The 27,164-nt window shown below is 38.4% G+C and overlaps 1 protein-coding gene across 17 annotated transcripts in view; it reads right to left on the minus strand.

The window, feature by feature from the left end:
• ppfibp2b (PPFIA binding protein 2b) overlaps positions 1-27,164 on the minus strand; it is a 156,930-nt gene that overhangs the window by 38,587 nt on the left and 91,179 nt on the right. For 8 of the 17 annotated variants that reach the window (XM_038268575.1, XM_038268573.1, XM_038268567.1 and 5 more), the window contains 6 exons: positions 20,295-20,444; positions 12,646-12,858; positions 10,137-10,229; positions 6,898-7,026; positions 2,287-2,398; positions 2,072-2,104 (listed from right to left, as the gene is read on the minus strand). In XM_038268575.1, the coding sequence (XP_038124503.1) occupies positions 2,072-2,104; positions 2,287-2,398; positions 6,898-7,026; positions 10,137-10,229; positions 12,646-12,858; positions 20,295-20,444 (730 nt within the window). Of the gene's footprint in view, positions 1-2,071; positions 2,105-2,286; positions 2,399-6,897; positions 7,027-10,136; positions 10,230-12,645; positions 12,859-20,294; positions 20,445-20,561; positions 20,647-27,164 lie in introns of those variants that run through there. The other 9 variants (XM_038268585.1, XM_038268570.1, XM_038268578.1 and 6 more) reach the window with 9 other exon arrangements.

Genomic DNA, 27,164 nt, shown 5'->3' on the forward strand with positions numbered 1-27,164 from the left:
GTTTGAGCTGCACGGCATGGTGGGGTGCGGGTCTTGTTTTGGGCTCCGGTTTTTCCGCTCGCACTTCTCCTCTTGCCTATTTATTTTAATTGTAGTTATTAATTAATTAATTAATTTACCTATTTATTTATGTTTTTTTTTCTCTTCCTCGGTGGGGGGGAGCGGTTGCGGGCGGGTCGGTGTCTGGTGTCCGCTGTCGCATTGTGGGGGCATTGTTTTTTTTTTTTTTTTTTTCTTCTTCCTTTGGGGGTTTGGCATGTCTGTTTTCTCGGGGGGCGGGCGGGCCTGCTGGGTGGGGGTCCTGCTGGCGGCGCGCCGCTGGTGTGTGTGGGTCCGGGCGGCTCCGGCGGGGGTAGTGTTGGGGGGCCGGTCTGGGTGGGCTGGCTGCGCTGGCTAGGTATTCGGGTGGGTTTTCCCTCCTGGAGGCATGGCGGGGCTGCTCTGTTCCCGCTGATCGCGGCGGGTGGGGCTGCGGGGCGGGTGGGGGCCTGGAGTGGCTATGGCCGGCGCGTGGTGGGGGGCCGGGGCGGCGGAGCTGCTCTGGCCGCGTGTCAGGGCCTGGTGCGGGCGGCGGACGTGGCTGGGCTGCTTTGGCTTCGTCCGGTGGGGGGGCGGCGCGGTTCGCTCCGCTCTGGCTTTGTGCTGCCCCTCGGGCTGCTGGGGGGGGTGGTTGCGCCGGCTGCGGTCTGCTCTTCTTGCGGTTTTGCGCCGGGCGGCTTTTCTGCTCTCGGGCTGATTCTGTGCGCGGTGTGTTTCGTTGGGCGCTGTTGGCATCGGTCTCGGTGGGGTGGGGCTGCGCTTTTGGCCGGGGGGGCGTTTTGGGGGGGTCCCGCGGCGCTCGCGGCCGGTTCGCGGCGGATGCGCATGGGCCCCGGCCGGGGGCGGGGCCGCCTGAGTGTTTTCCTGGGTGGTGCGGTCGCGGTGGGTGTTGCGGCCGGTCGCCGGGGCTTGGTGCTGGGGGGCGGGGCGTGTTTCGGTGCTCTGTGGGGCTGGGGCGTTTCGGTCGGCGCCGTGGGGGGGCTGGTGTTCGGTGCCCGGCCCTACTTCGGGGTGGCCGGCTGCCGGCGGGGCCCGCGGACTCGTCCCCGCGGCTCCCCGGGGCGCCGGCATGGCGGTGGCTGGGGGGCTTCTTCGTGGCTGTCTCTCCTCCTGCCTTGGTGGGGTCTGGTTTCCGGGGCTGGCCCCGCCTTGGTGCCTTCGCTTCTGGGGTCCCCTTGGGCGCCTGGGGCTTTGGGTCTCCCGGCGCTGGACTCAGTGCTCTGGGGGGTGTGCCTCTCCGGCTCTCCACAACCACTATTGAGCATTTTTTCTATGGTTAAAACTTTACATGCACAAGTTCACCCTCACAAACAACTACAGGTGCTAGGCTTCAGGTACTTAGAGATTCACTTCCAAACAGAAACCCCACATTCATATCTTCAGGTAACACAGAGTACATGTCAGACTTAATAATATTACGTTAGCGATAGTTTCAAGGTGTTTGCTTTATTGTATGTCTCGTACCATGTTTTTTGGTTGTGCTGTTTTTTTTTTTTGTTTTTTTTTCCATCTCATTACAGGTGTTGAAGCAGACTGAAAATGTTTTGTCATTGTCTCCTTCCTATCTCCTCTTTCTTTCATCTTTTGTCCTGTTTTTTTCTTTTTCTTTTTCCTTCTTCTTCTTCTGTTTTTCTGCTCTACTTACATTGCAGTGTCCATATGAACTGTAAAACTCCCTGCATAATTATAATAAAGCAATTTATATACATGAAACAAGCTACACTTGTGAAAGTAAAATCTGTTGGGCTCCTTTTGGCATCAAGACAATTATTCTTAGAATTTAGGTCATTTTTCTGGGCTGAAAATTTGCTCCACATATCATCTTTATTATGTGTTCATTTAAAAGGATGCAGGACATTTTTGTGCTTTTAATCTTTTTGTCCAACAGACACTATTTATTTGGTCCGATCTCGAATCAAACAGGCAACAAATGACCAAATCACTGCTTTGCTTTTGCTGAAATTGAATTAAACTACTGAGTGTTTGGTTGGAAACCGAACCCACGTCAACATGAAGCTTCACGGTGGCTTACATTTGTTTAGCAGCTGCTTGATATACACTTCCTCTACAGCAGAGTGCAGCAGAGAGTCAAGAACAGGTAAAGAACTTGTCAGTGGGGAGAGAGACATGGTTATGTGTTAAAAGTAATCCAAACTGACAGTCATGCATATCACTGGTTGCCTCTCACACATTGGTGCAGACTGATGTGGGCCTGCGAGGAGAAGTCAGATTGTCAGCCGTGCATACCTCTCTCTGCATTGTTGTTGGTGCTGCTGCCTCTGGCCAGCAGCTGGGTCTGCAAGCACTCGATCTCTGTGTCTTTAGAGGCCAAAAGCTGCTGCATCTCAGAGATTTCTGCCTGTTGACGGAGGGAAAGCACATAACCGTCAACTGGCTTGGACTTCTAGGTCAATAAATACCAAGACCAGCTTAAAGTGACCTCTCTGGACAAAGGTACCTAAAACGGCCATTTAAAAATCTAAAACTGACTGCTTGGCCTTGCAGTACCAGATCTACACCTCAGGTAAAATCTTCCATAAATCTTGCAGTTATAGTTAGTACAGATCCTTTTCAAAATATTAGTATATTGTGATAAAGTTCATTATTTTCCATAATGTATTGATAAAACTTGAACATTCATATATTTTAGATTCATTGCACACTAACTGAAATATTTCAGGTCTTTTATTGTCTTAAGACGGATAGTTTTGGCATACAGCTCATGAAAACCCAAAATTCCTTTCTCACAAAATTAGCATATCTTGAAAAAGGTCTCTAAAGGAGCCATGCACCTAATCATCTGAATCTACAAATTAACTATAAACACCTGCAAAAGATTCCTGAGGCCTTTAAAACTCCCAGCCTGGTTCATTACTCAAAACCTCAATCATGGGTAAGACTGCCGACCTGACTGTGTCCAGAAGGCCATCATTGACACCCTGAAGCAAGAGGGTGTGACACAGAAAGATATTTCTGAACCAATAGGCTGATCCCAGAGTGCTGCTGTATCAAGGCACCTCAGTGGGAAGGAAAAAGTGGCAGAAAACGCTGCACAATGAGAAGAGGTGATCGACCTCTGAGGAAGATAGTGGAGAAGGGCCGATTCCAGACCTTGGTTGACCTGCAGAAGCAGTGGACTGAGTCTGGAGTAGAAACATCCAGAGCCACCGTGCACAGGCGTGTGCAGGAAATGGGCTACAGGTCACTTTTGAACCAGAAACAGCGGCAGAGGTGCCTGACCTGGGCTACAGAGAAGCAGCACTGGACTGTTGCTCAGTTTTCTCAGTCATTTGGAAATCAATGTGCCAGAGTCTGGAGGAAGACTGGGGAGAAGGAAATGCCAGAAGTCCAGTGTCAAGTACCCACAGTCAGTGATGGTCTGGGGCGCCCTGTCAGCTGCTGGTGTTGGTTCACTGTGCTTTATCAAGGGCAGGGTCAATGCAGCTATCAGGAGATTTTGGAGCACTTCATGCTCCCATCTGCTAAAAAGCTTTATGGAGATGAAGATTTAGTTTTTCAGCATGAATGGTAACTGCTCACAGTGCCAAAAACACTGGTATGACTGTGCTCAATTGGCCTACCAACTCTCCTGACCTGAACCCCATAGAGAATCTGAGGGATATTGTGAAGTGAAAGTTGAGAGACGCAATACCCAACACTGTGGATGAGCTAAAGGCCGCTATCGAAGCATCCTGGGCCTCCATAACACCTCAGCAGTGCCACTGGCTGATTGCCTCCATGCCACGCCGCATTGAAGCAGTTATTTCTCCAAAAGGATTTCAGACGAAGTATTGAGCGCATAACTGTACACAATTATTTGAAGGTTGACTTTTTTTTGTATTAGGAACACTTTTCTTTTATTGGTCGGATAATATATGCTAATTTTGTGAGATAGGAATTTGGTGTTTTCATGAGCTGTATGCCAAAATCATCCGTATTAAGATAATAAAAGACCTGAATATTTCAGTTAGTGTGCAAAGAATCTAAAATATATGAATGTTCAAGTTTCATCATTACATTATGGAAAATAATCAACTTTATCATATGCTAATATTATTACTCAGCTTAATGAATGACAAAGTGATGAAGAGAAATTCTGTTGCGTTGAAATCTTTGACATAAAAATGAGACATGACAGCTGTCTAACACGAAGTTGTGCCATTAATGCCCTCTAAAAACTTGGCGACCCATTTGGCAAGCCACACAGTATTGATCAAACAAAATATACAATCGTTACATGATAAAATTAAAAGTTAAATTAATATATACTAAGTTTGCCAGGCACTATATGAGAGAACAGTATAACAAAACATAATTGTAATGTGGTGTTCCCTGTTAAAGATTTGGAAGTACAGTAGGACCAAAAACAGAGCTTTTATCCTTATCATTCTCACCATATGATGTTCCCAATGGAAAATCCTAAAATAGATAATTTTTACCAATTCAACCTTTTAAGCAAGTGCATTCCTGTGCCTGATAGCAAACAGTCTTAAAAGGAGCAGCTCTTTGTTAAGCTTCATAAAACAGGTGTCAAAAGATGGGTTGATGCGCAGGCTTGTGTGCTTTTCCTGGCCTGCTTTGCAATTTAGTTTAATGCCTCCTAAAGCTGCTTTTCAAAAGCAACCTTAATGCCTATAATAGAAGTCTACAGGTGCTGGTCATAAAATTAGAATATCATGAAAAAGTAGATTGATTTCAGTAATTCCATTTAAAAAGTGAAACTTGTATATTATATTCATACATTACATACAAACTCATATATTTCAGATGTTTATTTTGTTTAATTTTGATGATTACAAATGACAACAAATGAAAATCTCAAATTCATCATATCAGAAAATTAGAATATTGTGAAAAGGTTCAAAATTGATGGCCCCTGGTGCCACACTCTAATCAGCTAATTAACTCAAACCACCTGCAAAAGCCTTTAAACGGTCTTTCAGTCTAGTTCTATAGGCTACACAATCATGGGGAAGACTGCTGACTTGACAGTTGTCCAAAAGACGACCATCGACACCTTGCACAAGGAGGGCAAGACACAAAAGGTCATCGCTAAAGAGGCTGGCTGTTCACAGAGCTCAGTGTCCAAGCACATTAATAGAGAGGCGAAGGGAAGGAAAAGATGTAGTCGAAAAAAGTGTACAAGCAAGAGAGATAACCGCACCCTGGAGAGGATTGTGAAACAAAACCCCTTCAAAAATGTGGGGGAGATTCACAAAGAGTGGACTGCAGCTGGAGTGAGTGCTTCAAGAACCACCACACACAGACGTATGAAAGACATGGGTTTCTGCTGTCGCATTCCTTGTGTCAAGCCACTCTTGAACCACAGACAGCGTCAGAAGCGTCTTGCCTGGGCTAAAGAGAAACAGGACTGGACTGCTGGTGAGTGGTCCAAAGTCATGTTCTCTGATGAAAGTAAATTTTGCATTTCCTTTGGAAATCAAGGTCCCAGAGTCTGGAGGAAAAGAAGAGAGGCACTTCATCCACGTTGCTTGAAGTCCAGTGTAAAGTTTCCACAGTCAGTGATGGTTTGGGGTGCCATGTCATCTGCTGGTGTTGGTCCATTGTGTTTTCTGAGGTCCAGGGTCAACGCAGCCACATACCAGGAAGTTTTAGAGCACTTCATGCTTCCTGCAGCTGACCAACTTTTTGGAGATGCAGATTTCATTTTCCAACAGGACTTGGCACCTGCACACAGTGCCAAAGCTACCAGTACCTGGTTGAAGGACCATGGTATCCCTGTTCTTAATTGGCCAGCAAACTCTCCTGACCTTAACCCCATAGAAAATCTATGGGGTATTGTGAAGAAGAAGATGCAATACACCAGACCCAACAATTCAGAAGAGCTAAAAGCCACTATTAGAGCAACCTGGGCTATCATAACACCTGAGCAGTGCCACAGACTGATCGACTCCATGCCACGCCGCATTGCTGCAGTAATACAGGCCAAAGGAGGCCCAACTAAATACTGAGTGCTGTACATGCTCATACTTTTCATGTTCATACTTTTCAGTTGGCCAACATTTCTATAAATCCTTTGTTTTTATTGGTCTTCAGTAATATTCTAATTTTCTGATATGATGAATTTGAGATTTTCATTTGTTGTCATTTGTAATCATCAAAATTAAACAAAATAAACATCTGAAATATATGAGTTTGTATGTAATGTATGAATATAATATACAAGTTTCACTTTTTAAATGGAATTACTGAAATTAATCTACTTTTTCATGATATTCTAATTTTATGACCAGCACCTGTACAATGAAGGAGGAAGCAGCCAAAATCACAGTGTAATTCAAAGGGCCTACATGTTAACTTTACAACCACCAGGTCATAGTTATTTATGTTTGAACTTAGTGCACTAAGCGATACTTTTTATCAGCTTGTTAAAAGGGGACTAAAGTAATATGACATAATTAAAAGGTTTCAGAAAATAAAAGAATCAGAGCCGCCACAAAGTTATTTACTTGACAGAACAGAAATAAAATATCTCGTCTCACACAAATACAGCTTATGCAATGACATTAGCATCATAAGCAGCAACATGGTCCATCCAGACTTGCATAAAAAAGGCCGACTAAAAGAACGAGAGGTCAATTGATTTTAAGGGTCTGCTTCCGAACATCAAAGCGAATACACACTAACTTCAAGCTGAAGAATTGAAAAAATAAAAAATGCCTTAATTTTTCAATCTATCTTGACAAACTCCAAGTTATCTTAATATCCAATGGGAAGAAACACAAAGCGCAACGTTGGAGACGAGCTTGAAAAGAAGAGGCAGGCATCTCATTAGGACAAAAAAAAAAAAAACTGAAAGAGGCAAGGAGAGCGAAGAGCAGGAGGAAGAGGAGGCACCTGTGCGCTGCGCCAGCGCTCCTCCCAGTGCTGCTTCTCCAGCTGTGTGTGCTCCACAGTCAGCTTGAGGCTGGACAGCTGGGTCATGAGCGACTGGTAACACACATGGAGAGAGTAAGAGATGGAGAGCTAGAGAGGACAACAGGAAGAGGGGTTTCACAGGTGGGGGGGAGCAAATTACAGAAAAGAGTTAATAAAGGAGAAAAGAGGAAAGAGTGAAAAAAGGAAGGGAGCACTGTGAGCGCAGAAAAGCAAAATGTTAGACTGTTTAGTTCTTAATTTCTCTGTTCAACAGCAAAACCATTTACTAAAAAAAGTGTTAGAAAATATGAATCATTCATCAGATTTAAACAAATGATAACCTGTGATGAATGGAAATAATTTGTTTGCAAAGATCGGACATTGTTACCAGCTTTCTTTATTAGAGGCAGTTATTAGGCATCCAAGAATCAGTCAAAATGATAAGTTAGGGTGCAGTATTCCTAAAATGATTAAAATGACATTCTCCATTGGATCCATGGATCAAATGTTCCCTATTCCATAACAACGTATGAAGAGTTCTCAGTACATTTTCATTTTTTCATTTTTTTAAGTTTAATTTGATGCTTATGCTTTTTACAAAATGTGATAAAAACATTTTGTGAATTCATTTCAGCCCTTTGGTCGTATCAGGATTTAAATATGGATACTAGAACGAATCCCTGCCATAACTTCCCATTATAAAGGGATCCAGGATTATTTGTCCCAATAGATCTTATTTCAGAAACATCCATTTCTGATGTAAATATCATAAAAATACTGTATAGCTGTTTAGTTTTCTAGGGAGCGATGTCCTAGTGGTTAGAGCACAGGGTTGCCAACTCCCTAAAAAAAAAAAAGGGACACCTTTGACCCGATTGCCTTTGATTGCATTACATTCATATTTGTGTATAAGATAAACACATGGAAAACAAATTATTATCCAGCAATTCACTTTATTACAAAATAAACTTTGCTGAATAAAATAAGTATCTTAAACATAACCTTGTCCTGCTTAACTTCAAACTGTAAAACTGAATATTAAGTGCAAATTTTTGGTGCAACAGCAAACTTGTGCAAACTTGTAAACATATTTGTGCCTCAAATGCAATAAATGTACAGTAGGCTACGGTTGTAAAACAGAAAAAAAAAAACATTATGAGGATGAGGGGAATTCTGGATCGATACATATTTGTTGTCAGCTCATTGATCACCATGCAGGTCAGGGGCCTGGGAACAATATACCTTAGGTTTTGTATCTAATGTGCCCTTAAACTTCATTTTAAACTAGTTTTTTACTGACTATTTTTTTTACTCTCACGGTAATACGGGGAAAGTGCGTCCTTTTCCACTAAAAACAGGACAGGTATTTCTTTTTCTAAATACGGAACAATCCCATTTTTCAAGGTATGGTTGGCAACCCTATTAGAGCATTACGTTTGGTCCCGGAGGACTCCAGCGCTTGGGTCCCACTCTGGGCCCCTGAGCAAGACCCTTAACCCCAGACTGCTCCCCAGGCGTCGCACAATGGCAGCCCACTGCTCCCCAAGGGGATGGGTTAAATTATCGAATATATTTATAAATGTAATAAAAATATTGTCACACGGACATCCCCAAGTTGTTTACCCTGCAACGCATTAAATGACGTATAAATGAAATATGCTAGGTTCTGTAGCGCTACTTCCATCCAGCCAAAACATCAAACAGTAACGTCAAAGTTTTAACTGGAAAGTGTTGAATTTGATGAATGAAATTAGTACGACCAAACGGAAGAGAGAAGTCGGAGAAAGCAGCTAGTGTTTGTGCGGCTGCTGCTACTAGATACTAACTCCGACGGAGAGCTATGCTACAAAGCGCTCCAGTTGCTAACTGAGGCTTTTTAAAGTTAGCATCGGGTTAAAAACATTTTCTCTGATATAAGAACAATGAGTTACTGAATTATGCTTCACTGTCATTTTAAATAGTCGTTCATTACGTTCCGATTCGATTGGTTTTTTTCATGTTGGTGTTAGCTCTGGCTAATAGTAAACCGTAGATCACAAGCCAATCACTTTTGTTTATTTTAACAGCTACCTTACATTTAACAGTTCATAAAAAAACAAAACAAATGAAGCAATGTAGTATTGTCTGCATTAACACCAGTCAAACACATTACGTTAAAAAATGACTACTTTTAGCCTTCCTGTTTTTACTCTATAGGTTCCAGGAAAATCAGACCTAACGCATCATCAACCCAGCATGCATTGCACTGCTAAAAAATGGCGACCTCAATGAGTGAAACATATAAAAAAAAAACGATGCAGAATTTATATTTTTTATTTATCATAAATTGCAATTTTTGCAGTAATAGGAGTAATCCAACATATTTAGGGCAAACTATATAACTAGCTTAGGATCCCTTTAAATCACAGTAACACCAAATCAAACTTTATCGCGTCAATGTCTTCGGCATCTACAGCGTGACATGATGTAATCACTGTATGCCCTGTGCTCATTTCCAAACAAATTATACATCTACCCATCACTTGTCTGCAAAATCAGACCATGTATATTTAGTAAACTAAGGTGAAACTTTCCCAAATTAGTTTCAAAATCATTCATTGTGAAAAGCTTTTAAGAAAAAAACAGACAAATGTTGCAAAATCAACTGTGTTAATGATGTTAATTTAAATTTAAAATGTTTCTTGTATCTTCTCTAGAGGAAAGGTTTTACCATGAGGTTACTTTTAACGCATTTTCGATTGAAATGTTCAAATTATCATCCGTTTCAAAAAATTAAGCATTTCCACCCTGAATTAAAAATTAGGAATTCATGCTCAGATCCATTTAAACATAAAAAAGTATAAAAGTATAACTATGTGTATGCCTTAAGATGTTAATAAATAAACAATATATAGACCAGAGGAAAGGAAAAAAAATCCAATCTAACGCTTACAAAACTCCTGTCTAAATGTTTATTTGCAGGACAGAAACATCCGGTGTGCCGTTTGTTCTTTGGAAACTTCTCTCCTTCAACACTTTCACAGTTTACTTCAGCCTACATTAGCCTCCTCTGTGATCTCTGATAAAGATATGATATAATGAGCCCATAAAAGACTCACAGCCAGCATCAGAAAGAGAGGACAGAGAACATCTGTTTCTTTTTCTGCAGCTGTTCCTGGTAAAACACAACCGATGACATGTGCATCCAGGCGCGAGCAGAGCTAATTCACTCCATGTACCTTGGTGGCTCTGAGCTTCCTTTCATACAGGCTCTTTTCTCCCTCCAGCCCCTGCACTTTGCTTGTCAGATGTTTGACTTCTTGAAGCAAATCCTGCAGACAAAACACATGCATCAAGCTTAACAGTAAGATCTACAAAATGATGCATGTTTCTTATAGGTCCCACAATGAGCAGCAGTTTCTCATCAACAGTGTTGGGTTGGATACATGCCAACATATGAACTGGATCATATGTAAAGATCAGACTAATGTTCAGTCCGGTTATAAGAGTTCTCCAGGGCTGGACAGTGCTCTGGTTAATATGGGGAAAACATAATCCTCCTGAAACAGACACCACAGCGTGCGGTTATCAGCAGCCAGGGAAAGCATAAACCCATAAAACATGACTGGAAGGCGTCCAGGCGGCACGTCTGCCAGCAGACGCTGTACGAGGGGAACCTTGAAAATGTATAATTATTGTTATATGACCCATCCACCTGGTCAAAGTAGGAGGAAGCAGACAAACTTTGTTAGTAACCAGAATAATGATCAACATGCAAACAAACCAGATCAAATCCAATAAAAACCACAACATTGACCCCAAAACACTGATTTGAAGAGGAAAAGAGAGATTCATTTTGAAAATATTTTCCAAATGTTTCTGGTATTTCCAGTTTAAAAGCAGAAAAAGATTCCCGAGGATCTAGCCTCAAAGAGTTAGAGCATCCTTTAGACATATTGGCAACCATGGTCAAAACATGCAGCAAGGGAATCCAATTCATGTTTTGCTTTTTTTGTTTTTACTGCAGAAGCATAGTCTTTCATAGCAACATATCCAACCTAAATTTAAATGACATGTATTCAATCAGTAAAGCTATTCCATTCATAGCATCTTTATTTCTACATGCTGTAAATGCTATGTTCTAATCTGGCTTAACATCTTTGAAAAATGTTTCATTCCAACAGATTTTTATTTCATAAATTCGTTGGAAGCTTAAAAAGAAAATAGACCAATGAGGCCATGAATTCCAACCCAGTTTCTATAAAGTTTGGGAAAGAACCAGACCCAAAACATTACAGATTATCCCCATACCTCCCAGTTATCAGAATATTTTCTGAATAAGAAAGCTGAAAACTGCAACTGAAATTCAAATGCCTTTTTTTTGTACTTCTGAAAGTCAGGAAAAAACTGACAAGCAAACAGACGATGGAGAGATTCTGTAAAACACATTTGGAATCTCAGAAATAAAACTAATAATATAATATTAATAAAGAAAACTTCAGGCAATGTTTATGATATTAAACCAAAACAAAGAAAATGACAGAATTCCATTAACGTGGCATAATAAAAAAAAAAAGAAAAGAAAAACATATCAGAAGAGCCTGCAAAAGGAGTAAATACACGGGAGCGTAACAGGACCTAAGTGCAGCAAAGCGGCATGCATGGGCTACACGTGTCACAGCTTTATTGCACTTGTGCACCGTTACAAGTCGGCTGTATTTACTGTTAAAGAGACATGCAGTTTTCTTTGTCCTCCTTCAGTTAAAGAAAACTTTATGTTTTAGGATATTTCCATTTTTTATATATAACCTGAGTGTTCTTATTTATCTTTTCTTTTTTTTGTAGCATTTAGAGATAATCTACCTATGTCAAGTGCTCAATAAATATTATTACCTATCCTAATTATTATTTTCTAAATAATTCTCATCATTATAACCTCCATCTCCATGGCTTAGAACCTCATCCTTCTTTTACAGCTACTCTCAAACTGAAAGTAAACTGCACACATCTGATCCTTTTAACAGGCAAAAACAAATTGGGTTGTACAACTTAATATTTGTGCAGCAAGTTCTGTAGATCACCAAAATCACGGCAACTAATTGCACGTGCTAAAACAAAATTCTAAATGCAGTTTAGTGAACCCTTCTTGGAATATCTGAAGAACAGGACCTAATTGTAGCTAAAGCTTTTAACCAGTGGTTAATATGATGCTTTAACATCATAGTTTTATTCAGGAGGACACAGCAAGTTTTTAATAACTACCTGAAAGATACTAGAGAGTCGCATCAAAGTACCTTTTATGCACTGTAGCGCAGGTCATCATGTGGACAAAATGCAAATTTTTGAAAAAAGTTCCTTGCTCCCTGATTAAAGAAATTCAAGTCTGATATTATGCTTCTTCAATAAATAAATTTTTGTATTTGACACATTTTGACCAAGAATACCAGTGTTTGTGGTGGGTGCTGCAAATGTCCCCATTTTAAAGCCCCTAATGATTTGTGGCTCCTCAAATGAGTGATTGCATTTGGAAAATGAAATGCTTCCAGCAGAGCATCACCCCAACATCCTGCAAGAAACAAACTGTAGAGAATCCAAACACGCACAAAAAGAGAGGTTGTTAGTTTGATTTTGTGGAAAACTCCAAATACCAGCAGGGGGTTTGTGGACTGGTTAAAAGGGGAGAGAAGAAGAGAAGGAAGGATGGTGGACGTATCGTAAGAGGAGTTCATCCACCATCAGTTTCCGTACAGGCACAGTATGTCTCTCTCCACTGCGTTTCAGCGAAGCGCCGCTCGGGTTGGACCCGGCAATAGGGTCGCAGCCCTGAGCCGGGCCGCCACCCAGGTCCCCCTGCTGGGCTTCCTTCTCCTCGAGGGCTCGTTTCTCCTGGATGCGAGTGCTGATCTCTTCATGAAACTTGCACATCTGCTCCTGGAGCTCACTGATGAGATTTACCACACACTGGCAGGGATGGAGGAAAAAATTAGAGACCATGTCAAATGGAGAGATGGATGGAAGAGAAAGGAGAAATAAATCAATACTATAAAGAGATTATAAAAACTAGACCTAGAGATGCAGCTGTATTCTGCTTTTTGTACACATAAGTGTATACAAAAAATATTTTAGATTTAGCACAGCTCTCTAGGCTTTTTCATTTTTAAGTAAGTAAATGAAGTAAATTAAATGTTATTTTAAATTAAATTTTTTTTCTAACTATACATTGATATTTCTAAAAGAATTCAATGTAATTTGGATAGACTTCTGCTAACAATGGACCCCCCCAAAAAAATCAAATGTTCATTATAGCTTCATTATATTCAACTGTGCTTTAACCTTATGAGAGAAAAATTCTATTGCATGTTTTTTTTTTTCAATTATTTGACACTGGGATTATTTTTAGCTATGCAGGATGCTGTTGCTGTGCTAGGCCACTTTTTGGAGGGAAAATTTTGTTCTTACTAAAATAAGTCTTTAAGGATTAAATGTTGAGCTGAAAAAAAAACGTTTACTATAGTGCAAATCGTAGTTAGGGCTAGAAATTATGAAATAAAATTTTAAACTATGGACATTTAATGAAAAAGGATATGATATTAAAAATAGCTTTAGTCAGTTTAAGTTATTTCTAATACTTATTAATCCATTGAGTCCAACAAAGCAATTATTCCTAAACTTAAAGTTGATGGAATTCCGTGAATTAGCTCAACTTTTATTTTTAAGAGATTAATCAAATATAATTTGCTATTAAGATACAGAGACATTAAATCAGTGGATAATGGTATCATAAGGAAGGACTGTTTTATTGCATGCTTGGTTTTAAGGAGGTAGGCCTAAGTATACGACTGCTTAATTTATGTCTATGTTTTAACAAACAGATCTTATGAGAAGCGGTAGATTATACAAATTTTCCTTTTCCTGCTCCTTTCTTTCATAATAGCTTATTTGTACACATTAAACAGTTAAATATAACTTCAAAACAGTACTGATAAAATAATAAATAGTAATGAAGAATCAAAAGCTTAACAAGAGTGTTTGTTTGTGGGAGATATCGATGATAGTGTGAGACACGGTGGTGGAGCAGGTCAAGCACACAAAAAATAAATGCCTCCTCATAAATAAAGGCAATTAATTCCATAAAAATGGGGAAAAAAATGTATTTGCAGGAAAAGGTTTGCTCCAAGCAGATAAATTTCCCTTTTAGACTTTAGACTGTAGGGTTTGCAATGTTAATTTTTAAATGTGCCCTTTTAACTTATAAAGTTAAGATCATCAAGTGAACTCGGTGAGACTAGATCAAGACAGGCATTGAGAGATGGATACAGAAGCAGTTTGGTACATAGTTGTTCTTCTATACAAATCATGTGAACTCTTTTAGCAGCCTGTTTGCTTAACCTGGAAAATTAACCATCAAACACAGGGCCTCATTCCCAGGCCTTCGACAGTCGGCAGCAAGCTTGTCTTTTGTGCTGGTGTGGTTTCCTGAGGTGAAAGTGTTTTACCCCCAGGAATGCTCAGAACGGATACCCATCATTCCTCCTGACAGCTCACTGGAGCCTGGCAGCTGTTACCGAGCACGCACAAAACATACAACGCCGCCTTTAATGACAAAATGCACACAAGTGCTCCCATCTGTATAGAGCAAAAAAGGGCACGTACAGAAAGGAGTATGGCAAAAACGTCCTGGTTTATAAAACCAAGCGCACAAATAAAACCAAATACCTCTCCTTTATAGATCAGAGCTCTACCTCAAAGTTTGCCTCCAAGGATCGAGCCTTTAGCTCTCTACATGCCCACATTCAGCCATGAATGCTGCACATTTTCACGCCAAGTTTGATTTTAATAGATCACAACATTTGCATGAAGGCGGTTTTGTTTGTTCACAAGCTTTATAAATGAGAACCCTGGTGACTCCATCACTATCTCTGCTCTATCAAGATATGAAAGGAGCAGAAATTTCAATTATTGTAATACCAGAAACTTCCAGATGCATAGTTTAACATTCGAGAAAACGTCTTTTACCTGTGCACCACTTTCAGAAGATATTTGATCACTTTTCACAAATGATTGAAGGTAAAACAGACTGGTAGCAAATGATGTGCTTCAAACAGCCTGTATTAAATTTAACTTTTTACATCACACATCAGCTGTGTGTGGCTGCACACCTCTGATTCACAGTGCACAAGTAAGCCATCTACAATCTATACTATACAGTATCCATTTTGTCTGTGCAGAGGGCAAGTCTGTGTGTATTTGTACAGTAAGTTATTTCATTAATAATGATGAGAGTTAAAACTGATTTAAAAAAAATCTAGAGACCGATTTATTGGCTGGTCGATATTTTTCTTGTATCTGCATCAGCTGATCCATGCACGCTTTGGCCAATTCATTAGCGCATCCAGCAGCGATGCCTGGAGATCAGATGAAGCGCTTACCTGAGATTCCTTCCATTAACTATCATAAATGTTACTTTTTGTTTAAATTTAGAATAGTTTAATATTTCTTAATCACTGTGCCCATTTTGCAAAGCAAGTGGAGAACATTTATCAGCAGGACATTACTGATTGATGTCAAAATATTTTCAGCATCAGCCTTAAAATAATTGAATGGTTATTCTCTAAAAAAAAAAAAAAAAAAAAAAAAAATCAAATACTGTGTCTTTCTAATTTTTTTTGTCTGCGTCTGTGTGGCAGCTATTGACTTTCAATTTAAATAACGTCTATACATCCAATCCATCCATCCATCTTCTTCAGCTTCAGCTTCAGTAGGGAGGCCCACGCTTAGGCCAGGTTCTCCGGGGGAACCCCAAGGCGCTCCCAGGCCAACTGAGAAACATAGTCCCTCCAGCGTGTCCTGGGTCTCCTCCCGGGACGTGCTAGGAACACCACACCAGGGAGACGTCCAGGAGGCATCGTAATCAGATGCCCGAGCCACCTCAACTGGCTCCTCTTGACACGGAGGAGCAGTGGCTCTACTCTGAGTCCTCCTCGGATTACTGAGATCCTCACACTATCTCTAAGGGAGAGCCCAGACATACTGTGGAGAAAACTCATTTCAGCTTCTTGTATCCGGGATCTCGTTCTTTCGGTCATGGCCCAAAGCTCATGACCATAGATGAGGGTAGAAACGTAGATCGACCGGTAAATCGAAAGCTTTGCTTTTTGACTCAGCTCTCTCTTCATCACAACAGATGCTGCACCAATCCGCCTACCTATCTCCCGCTCCATCTTCCCCTCATTCGTGAACTTCTATACAAAATAAAATCAAACTTTCCAACAAGCAAAAAAATACTCATAACCAACAAAAATATTTTCCCTTTCATCAGTGGATGAACACATCATCAGTCTGGTCAGTGACGTCCCTGAAACGCTCACTGGCCAAGCTAACAATCTATTCCTCTAAATACAAGCGTATCCAGGAAGTACTTTTAAATGGGGGAGTGCAGTGAAATTTTTTTTTTTTTTTTTTGGACAAAATACCTATGAGCCTATAGCCTTAATACAATAAAAATGAAAAAAAAAATAATTAAACTGATTGAGATTGCCTACTGTATTGTCATATACAGTTCAGTGTATATTACAGCAGGGTGCCAAATGATGAGGTGCGCTCTGAGAGGACGAAACCGAAATGCGTTTCTGCTCCATATTTCCTTCTCTTTCTGTCATTAGACTTTGTAACTTTACTACTCTGCTGCGACAAGCGGGATACCTCTCTACTCAGCGACCACTAGCTTGCTTGACGTTGCAGTGACAACGTGACTTCAGTGAACTTGTGTTGATTGGGCCTCAAAGGAATTAAATAAAAACCCAAATACACGTAATAGTAATTTAAAAAAGGCAAAATAATTTCCCAAAATATTAATAAGAAATGTATGAATTGTGTAAAGTATTTTTTAAAAAGATTTTTTTTTTTATCTCCCTCTCTCCATTAGGAGGTACTGCAGCACCCCTAGCGACCCCACTTGCTACGGCCATGAACACATCACACAGAAACCACGAAAACAATCTAAGTACTCTATCTGCTCATTAAAAAAAGTGTTTTTTATTTTCTGATAAAGGTCTGAAAACTATTTCAATATCTACCAGAATAGGACGACAGACAAGAGGAAAGAGATAGAGATGATTAAACGTTGTTATGACAGTTTTGATTACAACAGGGATTCGCTGCAGAATCAGACTGCTGACATTTTTATGCAAAATAATTTGTAATGCAAATATATGTTATGCTAACGGTAGCTTGTCTTGTAGGACAGGTTTCTTTGGCAAACATGTTTTCCATGCTGACCTTTTCCGTTTTAATCATTTTACCTCCCCCACTAGCTGCTACATCCTCTCTGTCTGCCATCACTGATGCTTATCACTTTCCATCCACATATCACTGGCCTCTGAGCATCTAAAAGGCTTCATCAAGCTTGTAGGGTAAAAACATCGTCATGCTCAAAGGCACACATGAGCGAGCCGCAGGAGCAGTCTCAGGATCTGCTGAGCCAGTGGGGAGCAGCCAAGTGTCACGATGAACAAAATGAACACAAAGAAAGCAGCCAAGACAAATAAAGACTCAACAGATAACAGCGGGGTGGAATCATATGAGCATTATTATATGAGACCCACAAAGTCCTTAATAGGATTGTTTTTGCCTTCAGTGGAGCAGAAACTCCCTGCTAACCTGAGCAGAACCTCTGCTGACTGCACGCAACCTTTCACTTTCTATAAATTAAATCTCAACAGGTTCGAATGCAGCTGCTGTGACTGTTTAGATGTCATAAAGTTTAAAAACATCTGTCATTATCTCCTACATTATGGGATACAATCTTTTATCTAACCAGAAATAGTTCTACCAACTCACTGTAAAAAGTCTGACTAGAAAAGCAGTAGTAGTAAAGTAGTTTTTACTACTACTAATTTACTAAACCTAAAGTTTTTTTATGAATTGCACTTTACTTTTTTTGTATAAATGGTATAAGGTAAGGTTGAACAATATTTAAGTATCAATATCGTATTTAGTTCAGCAACTAATGATTATTTTGCAAATCGATTAATCTTTCGATTACATTTTTTGATTAATTAACTAACAATCGGATAGTCAAAAGTTCCTTGAAGAAGACTTTTTGTGTAATTAAACCAGGTGAAACTAACTCTCTACCACTTGAAGAGCATATTGATCGACATAAAAGATCTTTTATCTTAAATGCAAAATCTTTACATATATTTTTTTTATAATTTTGGTATAATTACTACTCTAAGTGGGTCACTCTGTCATTTAAAGGCACGTTTTAGAGTCTCTATACTCCAGTTAACAATTAATCTATTACTGAATTAGTTCATGATAATTTCAATAATGGATTCAATAAGGGTCAATTGATTAATTTGTTGATTATTTTTTTTGTAGATTAATAATTGAATTGCCTTAAAGAAGACTTTTAAACAAATTAAACCAAGCAAGACTAAAAGCTTTCCACTTGAGTTCAGTATAGAGCTTATTTACAGACAAAAATTTTTTTTATCCTAAAGGCAAAATGTTTCTATATTTTTTCTACAGTTTTGGTACAAATACTCCTCTTAAGTGGGTCGCTCTGCCAGTTAAACGCATGTTTCAGAGTCTCTACACTACAGATAACTATTATTGGATTATTAAATTAGTTGATGATTTCAATAATAGATTATTAACAATTCATTTAATCAATTGTTTTAAACCTACTTTAAATGCATTTCTGGTGTTTTGATATATATATATATATATATTTTTGTGTTTGAATGAGGAGAGCATTATTGGATGTGTGAAGTAATTAATGTAGTTTGAACTGAGCAGAGTCTACGATCACAGTATTTGCAACACATCGGCTACGTCAGCGATAAGGCGACCAAATGTCATGTGTGAATTGATCCAGTTGTTTTAACTGAGCTAATCCTTGCCTTGATAAAGAGTTTATTATAAGCTAGATGTTTCAGAATTCATAGGGGACGTTTGCTTTGGACATTCAGAGCTAATAATGAGTTATTTGGCATATTCATTATAGTAATTTGTGAACACAGTCTTTGTGTGTCAGTCTTTAAAAAAAAAAAAAGGAGGTGATGACAGAAAAACAGTGAAAGATGTAACAAAACCATTGACTGACAGATAACGAGGGAAAGATAATCCCCATGTTATAAGAACATTTAATTGTATGAGCTTGTAGCGCCAAAATAAAAAACTTAGAGGTTTTCTTTTAACAATTATTTCTATAAAAAAGGAGAGTTAAATTCCCAGCAGCCAGGAGCTTGTTGATGGCTCCAAAAGGAAAAGGTTTAGAAGCACCTTATAAAAAAAATAAATGTCCAACCAAGTTAAGTTCATTTCAATAAGGCCGCTGAATAATTACAGTCCATTGAAATGCAAAAAAATAAAATAAAATTAGTGCCCAGTAGTTTGTTCCACTTTTCAACATTTTAGGAAAAAAAATGAAAAACAATAATAATTCCAATCAATAAAAACGACACAGATCAAATAAAACAATAAAAATAGCATGTATGGGTTAATGCCACACACACAACCAATCTGTAGACTTTAGAGCTGTAGATTCCAGATGTGACTTTTCTTTTTTTGCTTTTTTTTATCCTTTTTCTTTCACTCCACTGTAACTGGCTGAAAAACACCAAACTTCTATAACAAACAGACTCTGTTCACATTAAGCCCTGATTTTCACACTCCTCCTTCCTGAGGCCATCACTTATCAACCAACAGGTGGGTATCATAGAGACATAAGGGGATTAAACACTCTCTAACACATTATAGAAGCTTTGATTCCTTTCAGCAGTTGCCTCCCGGACAACAGAAAACCAAACGATCCAAAAAGGTTAAAAACAAAGAACAGAAAGGAGTTTAAAATCAATTCATACTTTTAGTAAGTTAAATTTTAGATAACTTTGACTAGTAACACTTCCTGTCTCAAAAATAAACCTCCTGCAGTGGAAAGACACTCGTTCTTGCATTACTGACTCTGGCAATCTGCTTAGAATTAATTCAGCTGCAATCCCCCCCCAAGCTGGATTTCTCTGGTGACTCAGAAGTTTGATCTGCAACCAAAAACGCTACAATATATTAAGTAAATGACATACATTAATATGAAGCACGCCTCGATGCCCCAAAGCTATACCACACATATCTGCAATATTAGTAAGGAAGTCATAAAATGAAAGAAAAGACAAACCATCATGAGAAAATTGTCAAAAATCTTAAGAAAACTTTTAGTTTTGTCAAGGCTTTTCAAAACAATGAGCAACAGCTTATCTTTTTAGAAAAGAAATCAGTAACATAAGTTTTGTTTAAAAGCCGATCATTTTTGCTTAATTGTTTAACTTATAAGATAATGTGTTTCTAGGAGATACGTTTGATTAAAGCAGGATAAGTTTGCTGACATTCCTTACCTCAGCTTTGTTGTTCTTTGTGTCGGCGGCATCCTGTGGGTTTGTGTTGGTTCGCGTCTCCTCCATGGTGACCAGCTTCAGTTTCAGGTAGGACACTTCGTCCATCAGATCCAGCTTCTGAGTCTCCAGAGAAGTCCTGCTCATCAGCTCCTGAACATAAACAACATAAAAAAAAATGTACTTTTTGACTTTAGTTGTACATTTAAATGCGAAACACTGATGTTAATTTTGCGGGAGCCAGAAATGCAAAACATAGTTGAGTCTTACATGCAGGGATTGAGAAACTCCACTCAGCACAATGTTTTTCCCACAGTAAGAGAACACTGGCTGGGGAGCTAAAGACCCCACAAAGCTAAATATACATGCTCTCGTGAACACACAGGCTAGCTGCTGACTATTAATATCGCTGTCCTTTATTGGTCGATAGAAGGGGAAAAAAGCATGTCCGAAAAAGAGGCAGATAAGTGATGTAAACTCCTCTGAGTATAAAAAACTTATCTGGTTTTATGACTCAGCTTTCAATTCCTCATCCAACTTACTTCCGATTCTGTTTCTTGTTTTTTTATAATCCATACTTGAGAAGCAATGCACTGATGATCTTCTGAATCTAATCTTTTTCTTTTGGTAACTAGGATAGAAGTTCTGGTATGAAATCACTGATTGTTTACGTCTACATTTTCATTAGGTAGACATTCAAATATATATTTTTCTTCTTAAGATTAGGTCAGAACAACCTAATATCAATTCGGATAAGAGTATAAAACAAGTAGATCCTCATGACTGACTAACTTGAATAATAATATATTTATATATTTACCCCACATGCAGTTTCCAGTTCCATTTTGTAATATTTTATAGAATGGTTTTTAATTAACGCACCATTAAGGGTACGCCTTCAGTTCACAGAGTGATCAGTCAATGAGGTGGAATGTGGGTGTAATGTCTTGCCGGAAGACATTTTAGAAAGATGTACATAAAATCCTGTCTTTAATATTAGAAATTTCTAATGCATGTGTAATACTCTGTTAGATCAATGATCAATAAATGATTTATGCTCAGAATAGTCTTGTTCAATGGAATACAAAGATTGTTTTCTCTTTGTAAAGCCACTACAAGTATAGGATTGAAACAGGCAACATAGTTTCATTGTTATCTTTGGAAAATTATCCTTCCGACATGGCAAATATTTTACATTGACGCAACTGGGTTTAAAACGGGGCTGTTCCCTTCATTCTAATTAAAAACTTTAACCACTTCTCCATGGGGTTGATAATGGGTTAAATTTCAACCATCACATAATGGGTACAGACATCCAATATCCAGTTAGAGGAAGTAGTATGTTGTACTGAAACAAAGGAGCTCAGAGTAATGAAAGAGAAACCACTCTTCCAAATAGTGTCCAGGTTTGGCTGTGCTGGTTGCTGGGAGACCAAAGTAAGCATCGAAGTTTTAGGCTGCAGTTTGCATGCAGAATGGGAAGAGCAAGCACAACTATGACATTCTTCAGTGAGAAAGAAAAAAAGCAGGCGTATAAGTAGCAGATACAGGGGTTAAGGTTAATGATGATATTGTCAGTGTTGGGAAATTTTTAATTTATTTCATCACATCAGTAAAGTAGAAACATTTCCATTAACACTGAAGTAAGGCATCACATTAGGAATGGGTTTTAAAGTGGTGAGGTATGACAGACGAGTAAAAAAAACAATCCACTGGACTTTGCTCTCAAGTGTGAAGACGTTTCGTTTCCCATCCAGGAAGCTTTTTCAGAATTGGTGTTGAGTTCAAAGCTTTAAGCGAAACGGCTTCAAACTTGGAAACAAACTAGGAAACAAAGTCTTATTTTTTAACTTTTTTGGAATGACTATGACCTGGATGACTGAGAATCTTCACCAGCGTAACTAAACAATTGTTGCAGTTCAAGCATAGAGCATAACTAAACTTTATTTAGTTCACTATCCACCTAACCATCTGTCCTAATTCATTCCCAATGTTAAAGTTATATTGAAAAGGCTTAAAAACCGACACTCTGACCACAAACAGATACAGTTCCACTCCAAGGGGACATAGTAAACAAGCTGTGTCAACACCAGACAGACAGTCAAAAGCTTATAATTACAGCAGCTCAGAAAATCCTTTTAGTTATGGCAGCTGACTGTCAGTTCGCAATCTAACACTGGCGTCACATTACAGAGGAATAAGCTGCAATATTTAGAGGTAATTTATCAGACGTCTGTGGTGGTCGGCCTCAGCCCAGCTGCTTAACATTGCTTTGACTAAATTATAAGAAGCAATGCATGCCAAATTATCACGTTCTAGATATCCTTTACTCATATATACAGTATATATATTTATCACTACAGTGGACATCTCATCTGGGTTCCTAACTAAAATAAAAGGGGAAAAAAGTATTTACGATGCTTTCTAGTGCACCCAAAGGTTGTATTTCCTATCCTGCAACAAAGAAAAACAGAAGAAATATCTAAGCATAAATTTCAAAGATACATTTGAAATTATTTAATAGTAAATAGGTGAAGTGTGTTGGATGTAGTATGTTGCCACAATTGTACCAAAAGAACAGTTGGATATTTATTAAGGGTCTTGTAGAGAAATATTTGATTCCTATGGCTGTGTGAGGGTATTGCTTGCTACTATGATAACACAACATTATAGCGCTGTTAAAACCTGTGCAAAGGTTTCAGAACAGGAGTTATGTTATGATATGTCTTATGACAGTGTGTGGGATGCACTGTACTCTGTCTGCCACTTTCATACCACCCGAGTTGTTTTTTCCGTCCAGAATCAGGCCAGGTTCATTCAACCATATAGATCCAGTCATTGCCACGCTGACAATGTCTCAAGTCTGTCAAGAGTTTTATACTTTATGCTCTTAAAATATGCCATTACCTACTTTTTACAGCATAAAACTGTCAGGTAGCTCTATTCAAAAGTGTTCAATCCCCGCTATTATTTACGGTCTTAGCATTTTAGGTGAAAATAGATTTTATAAAAAATTCTATGTCAAGTAGCAGTTTGAATGACAAGGTCAAAATCTTTTGGATTGAAAGCATGCTGATGGAGAAAAACTGATATATTTTCAAATATTCAGGCTATGATGCAAAACCATCTCTGAAGTTTGCTCATTTGGACTCTACAAACAGTGCATAGTTAGCAATTGTGGGAATATTTGGATTTATCCGCAGTACATAACTGACCTAAGGTTTCACAAAGCAGGTTTAGCAACTGACTCAAATCCTCAACTCTGAATTGATCAAGCCTAAGGTTGGAAACTGAGTTATTGGTTTAACAGCTGCTGTGAGTTAGCTTAATCCAACTAACCACTCAGTTTTAACCACATGCATAACAAGTATGAAAAGCTGTCAAAGCTGGAGCTGTCAGAACTGTAAAAAATATTTGATATAAGATATTGAATTTTAAAAAGTTAACAAAATTTGTACTAATAAAGTTTCATAGAACTGTATTTATAGGTATGTATTTATATGTGACACATCAGTTCTTCTTTGTTCAAAATGATGAAAATTTTGTTAACATTAATTTAGTAATCTGAAATTCTTTTTTAGACCTCAATAACATTTTGTTTAGTTAAGAAGAATGTCGTTTTGTTTTATATCTTCATTTTGACTTGAAAAAATGTATTTAAGATATCAAAAATACATATTTTGTCATATTCATAAATGTCAAAACAGCCTGCCATAGTTGGTAGTACCAACAATATACATTACGAGAGAAAACTAATATACCTCTTAATTGTACTGGGTCAGTTTTTATTCTATTTTGGTGTAATCTCTCGGGGGGGGGGGGGGGGGGGGATGCACCTGTCTACAGGTGAAGATGAAGTATAAAAACAATGCTCTAACAGGTAGGACCTGTGCATCATCTCATGGGTTCCTCCTTATTTTAATTTTCTCTGTTTTTATACAGTAAATACTAAGTGGCTCTTCGACAGTGCAGTTGTTTTCTATATCACATATCAACAAGTCCTGTTAATTTCTTGTTAAGTCTGTACAATGCTGCTAATGTGATGATGGATGAGGTCGTAGATGTATGTAATGGAATGAGGTGAAATGGTAATGCTCATGAAGTTAACTTTCTGAATAGTAAAGGATGTCTATATGCGGTCTGAGAACCCTCTCCCTAGAAATACTTAACTCTCTGAATCAATGCCGTTCATTCTTTATTTGGATCCTCATCAAAAGGACATGCAATGTTTGTGTTTTTAACACAATGTCTCTAACGGACCTACTGACGGATTTTCTTTTTATTGTTCATACAAAACTACGATAGACTTCATCAGGGCGGAAAGAGGACACACTGAGTTTATTAAGGAAAACCTGCTCCAGGTTTGGGGAGAGTGTTACTATGGTAACAGAAAGAGAGGTTGAAGAAACTCTGATGTCAAACGGAAAACTCCAAGTTTCCCATTTGCTATAAGGATGCAACAAAACTCCACAAAAGAGACGCAGACATCCATTATCAGCTTCCTCACCTTGAGCTCTCTTTACCAACCATCCTGTATCACTTTATGTGTTTGATCAGCGTCTTTAACAGCTCCTTATAAAACCAGTAAAACGGACGCATATCAGTTCTACTGAAAACAGAGAGTCCTAAACCATGATGGACTGCAGAAAACATTGATCAGAAAATAAATATATATATATATATATATATATAATATATATATTTTTTTTTTACAGAAGTCCAGAAATGTTAGTCAGAGCTAATTGAATGATGGAGAGAAGCGTCAAACCTCTGGTGAGGCTGTTTTATTTTGGAGCTGCGGGGCCTTTTTACTCTCAGTGTTGACAAAGCAGACAAAGACCCTGTTGAGGAGTTTAAACAGAAGGCTGATTTGGTGGCAGTCTGGGATGGGATCCTTTTGTGTCCAGCCTGAAAGAATTCATGAGTTTACTTCACTGCTGACGTCAAGACAAACTGGGGACAAAACCCTCCCTGCTCTGATCTGTTGTTAAAGTGGCTGAGAAAAGTGTTGGTTTTTGTCACCTTAAAAATAAAAGATACATAAAAATAAAAAATATGTTATATCACCTTTTTTCCCCCCAAAAATTGCAGTCTGCATGTACAATTATTTTGGTACACTGGACTATGATTACCGTCTGTTGGGCTAAGTGCCAACATCAGCATTTATGCAACATGTTGACTAATGGAAAATGTCTTCGGCTGAGCAATTAATTAACAGCAAAAGTGAATCACATCAATTTTAATTATTTATCTTCCTCCGAATTTAATGTGTACGAAGTATCATGTTAGTCCTGTTAGTAAGTAGAAGGATTTGATCATGATTAAAACATGATGTTGTCTGTTAAACTGACTTTTAAAGGGATATTTTTGTAGTTTTTTTTAAGGTTTTTGAGTATTTAATTAGTGCTCTGCTGACATGTTTTAACACAGTGATATATGTCCATGTTTAGTTTTAAGTGACTATTGATGTAAGATAATGAACATCTATAATGTAGCTTTTCAGAAACATATTATATCAATAAAGACAATTAGAAATAGGATTTTTTTAATACAAATGCTGATGCAATTAAGAGTATGTCTATATTTTATGAAGTTTAGTGTCAAACCTTTGTTGTACTGCCTTTGCATGAAATTAGTGGCTGGATGGCATCAACATGTGGTTCAGCTGAGGTTTTAAAGTTGCACAGGTTTCTTCATTAGCCGCTTGTATTGTTAACTAGCGATGCAGACATTTGACATTTTCCCATTAGCTCTTAAGACCTCAGGCTTGACATATTTAACAGGGTAATGTTACTAGATTTTCCCAGGGCTTTGTGCCTGAGGTAGGTGCCCATGTCTTCCACTAAAATCAAATGCACACATTATACAGTAAGTACAATATGTGACTGAAATCTCCAAAATATTTTCATGATTGCGCAGCTTGTCTTCTAATGGAATAGAAAATACTTTCGTCTCTCGTTTCTACAAGAGAATCTTTGTTCAGAGAATCCAGTGAAAATTTTCATTGCTTCTTTTTAAAACCCAATAATCTGGTATGAAAATGACTTATTAGTCAGAATTTTTACAGCTGCTGTTAAATATTCCCAGATCCAGACTCTAAATCCAAAGGATAAGTTGACTTCTAGGCCACTAGTGCTTGTATTTAATATTTATATTGGATGTTTTTTTTTATAGTTTGTGATACAAGTGGGATTTCATCACCAGCACATTTAAAAGAAAAGCAGGAGAGAGTCAGAGAGAGAAAGAAAACATGCAGGAGACTAATGTTGGGAATCAAACCAGGGAAAGCTCAGGGTCTGTAGACCAAATATGGTGCTCAGATCACTGAGCTTCATGGAGACCTTTATGTTGGATGTCTTGATGCTTTTTACGAGTCTTTTATAAGTCACTTCCTGAAACATTTTCTAATAGCAGCAGCAAATTCATCTCCATTGCTGCTGAGGTGCTGTTTTATGCCATGCCTAGAGCCAGATTTATTTTCATTTGTACAAATCTTCATATTTGAGGAACTTCGCTGCTATAGTGCTCAGAGTTTTGTCCACTTACAGGTATTTTGTGTAATTAATCCCTCATATGTATCTATATTTAATTTAAGTTATATATCAAGAAAAAAATCTTTTAAATTTTTTATCAGTTTCACTGCACAAATAATAATTATTGATATTGAATAATATTGTATTTTTGTGAGATATTTGGTTTGATTTATCTATGATAGACTGCCTGACTGACTAACATGATGAAACAGACTGTTAGCATTACAGGAAGGACAAGTCACTTCGTCTTTATTTGTTTTAGGGTAAACTTTGCCTAATTCATTCCAGGAAACACTGTTGAACTTTGACCTTTTGAGACTCCTTTGAGTTTGTGTCATAC

This window comes from Cyprinodon tularosa, unplaced genomic scaffold (genome assembly GCF_016077235.1).
Source record: "Cyprinodon tularosa strain WSP-4 unplaced genomic scaffold, ASM1607723v1 ctg703, whole genome shotgun sequence".
Lineage (NCBI taxonomy): Eukaryota > Metazoa > Chordata > Actinopteri > Cyprinodontiformes > Cyprinodontidae > Cyprinodon > Cyprinodon tularosa.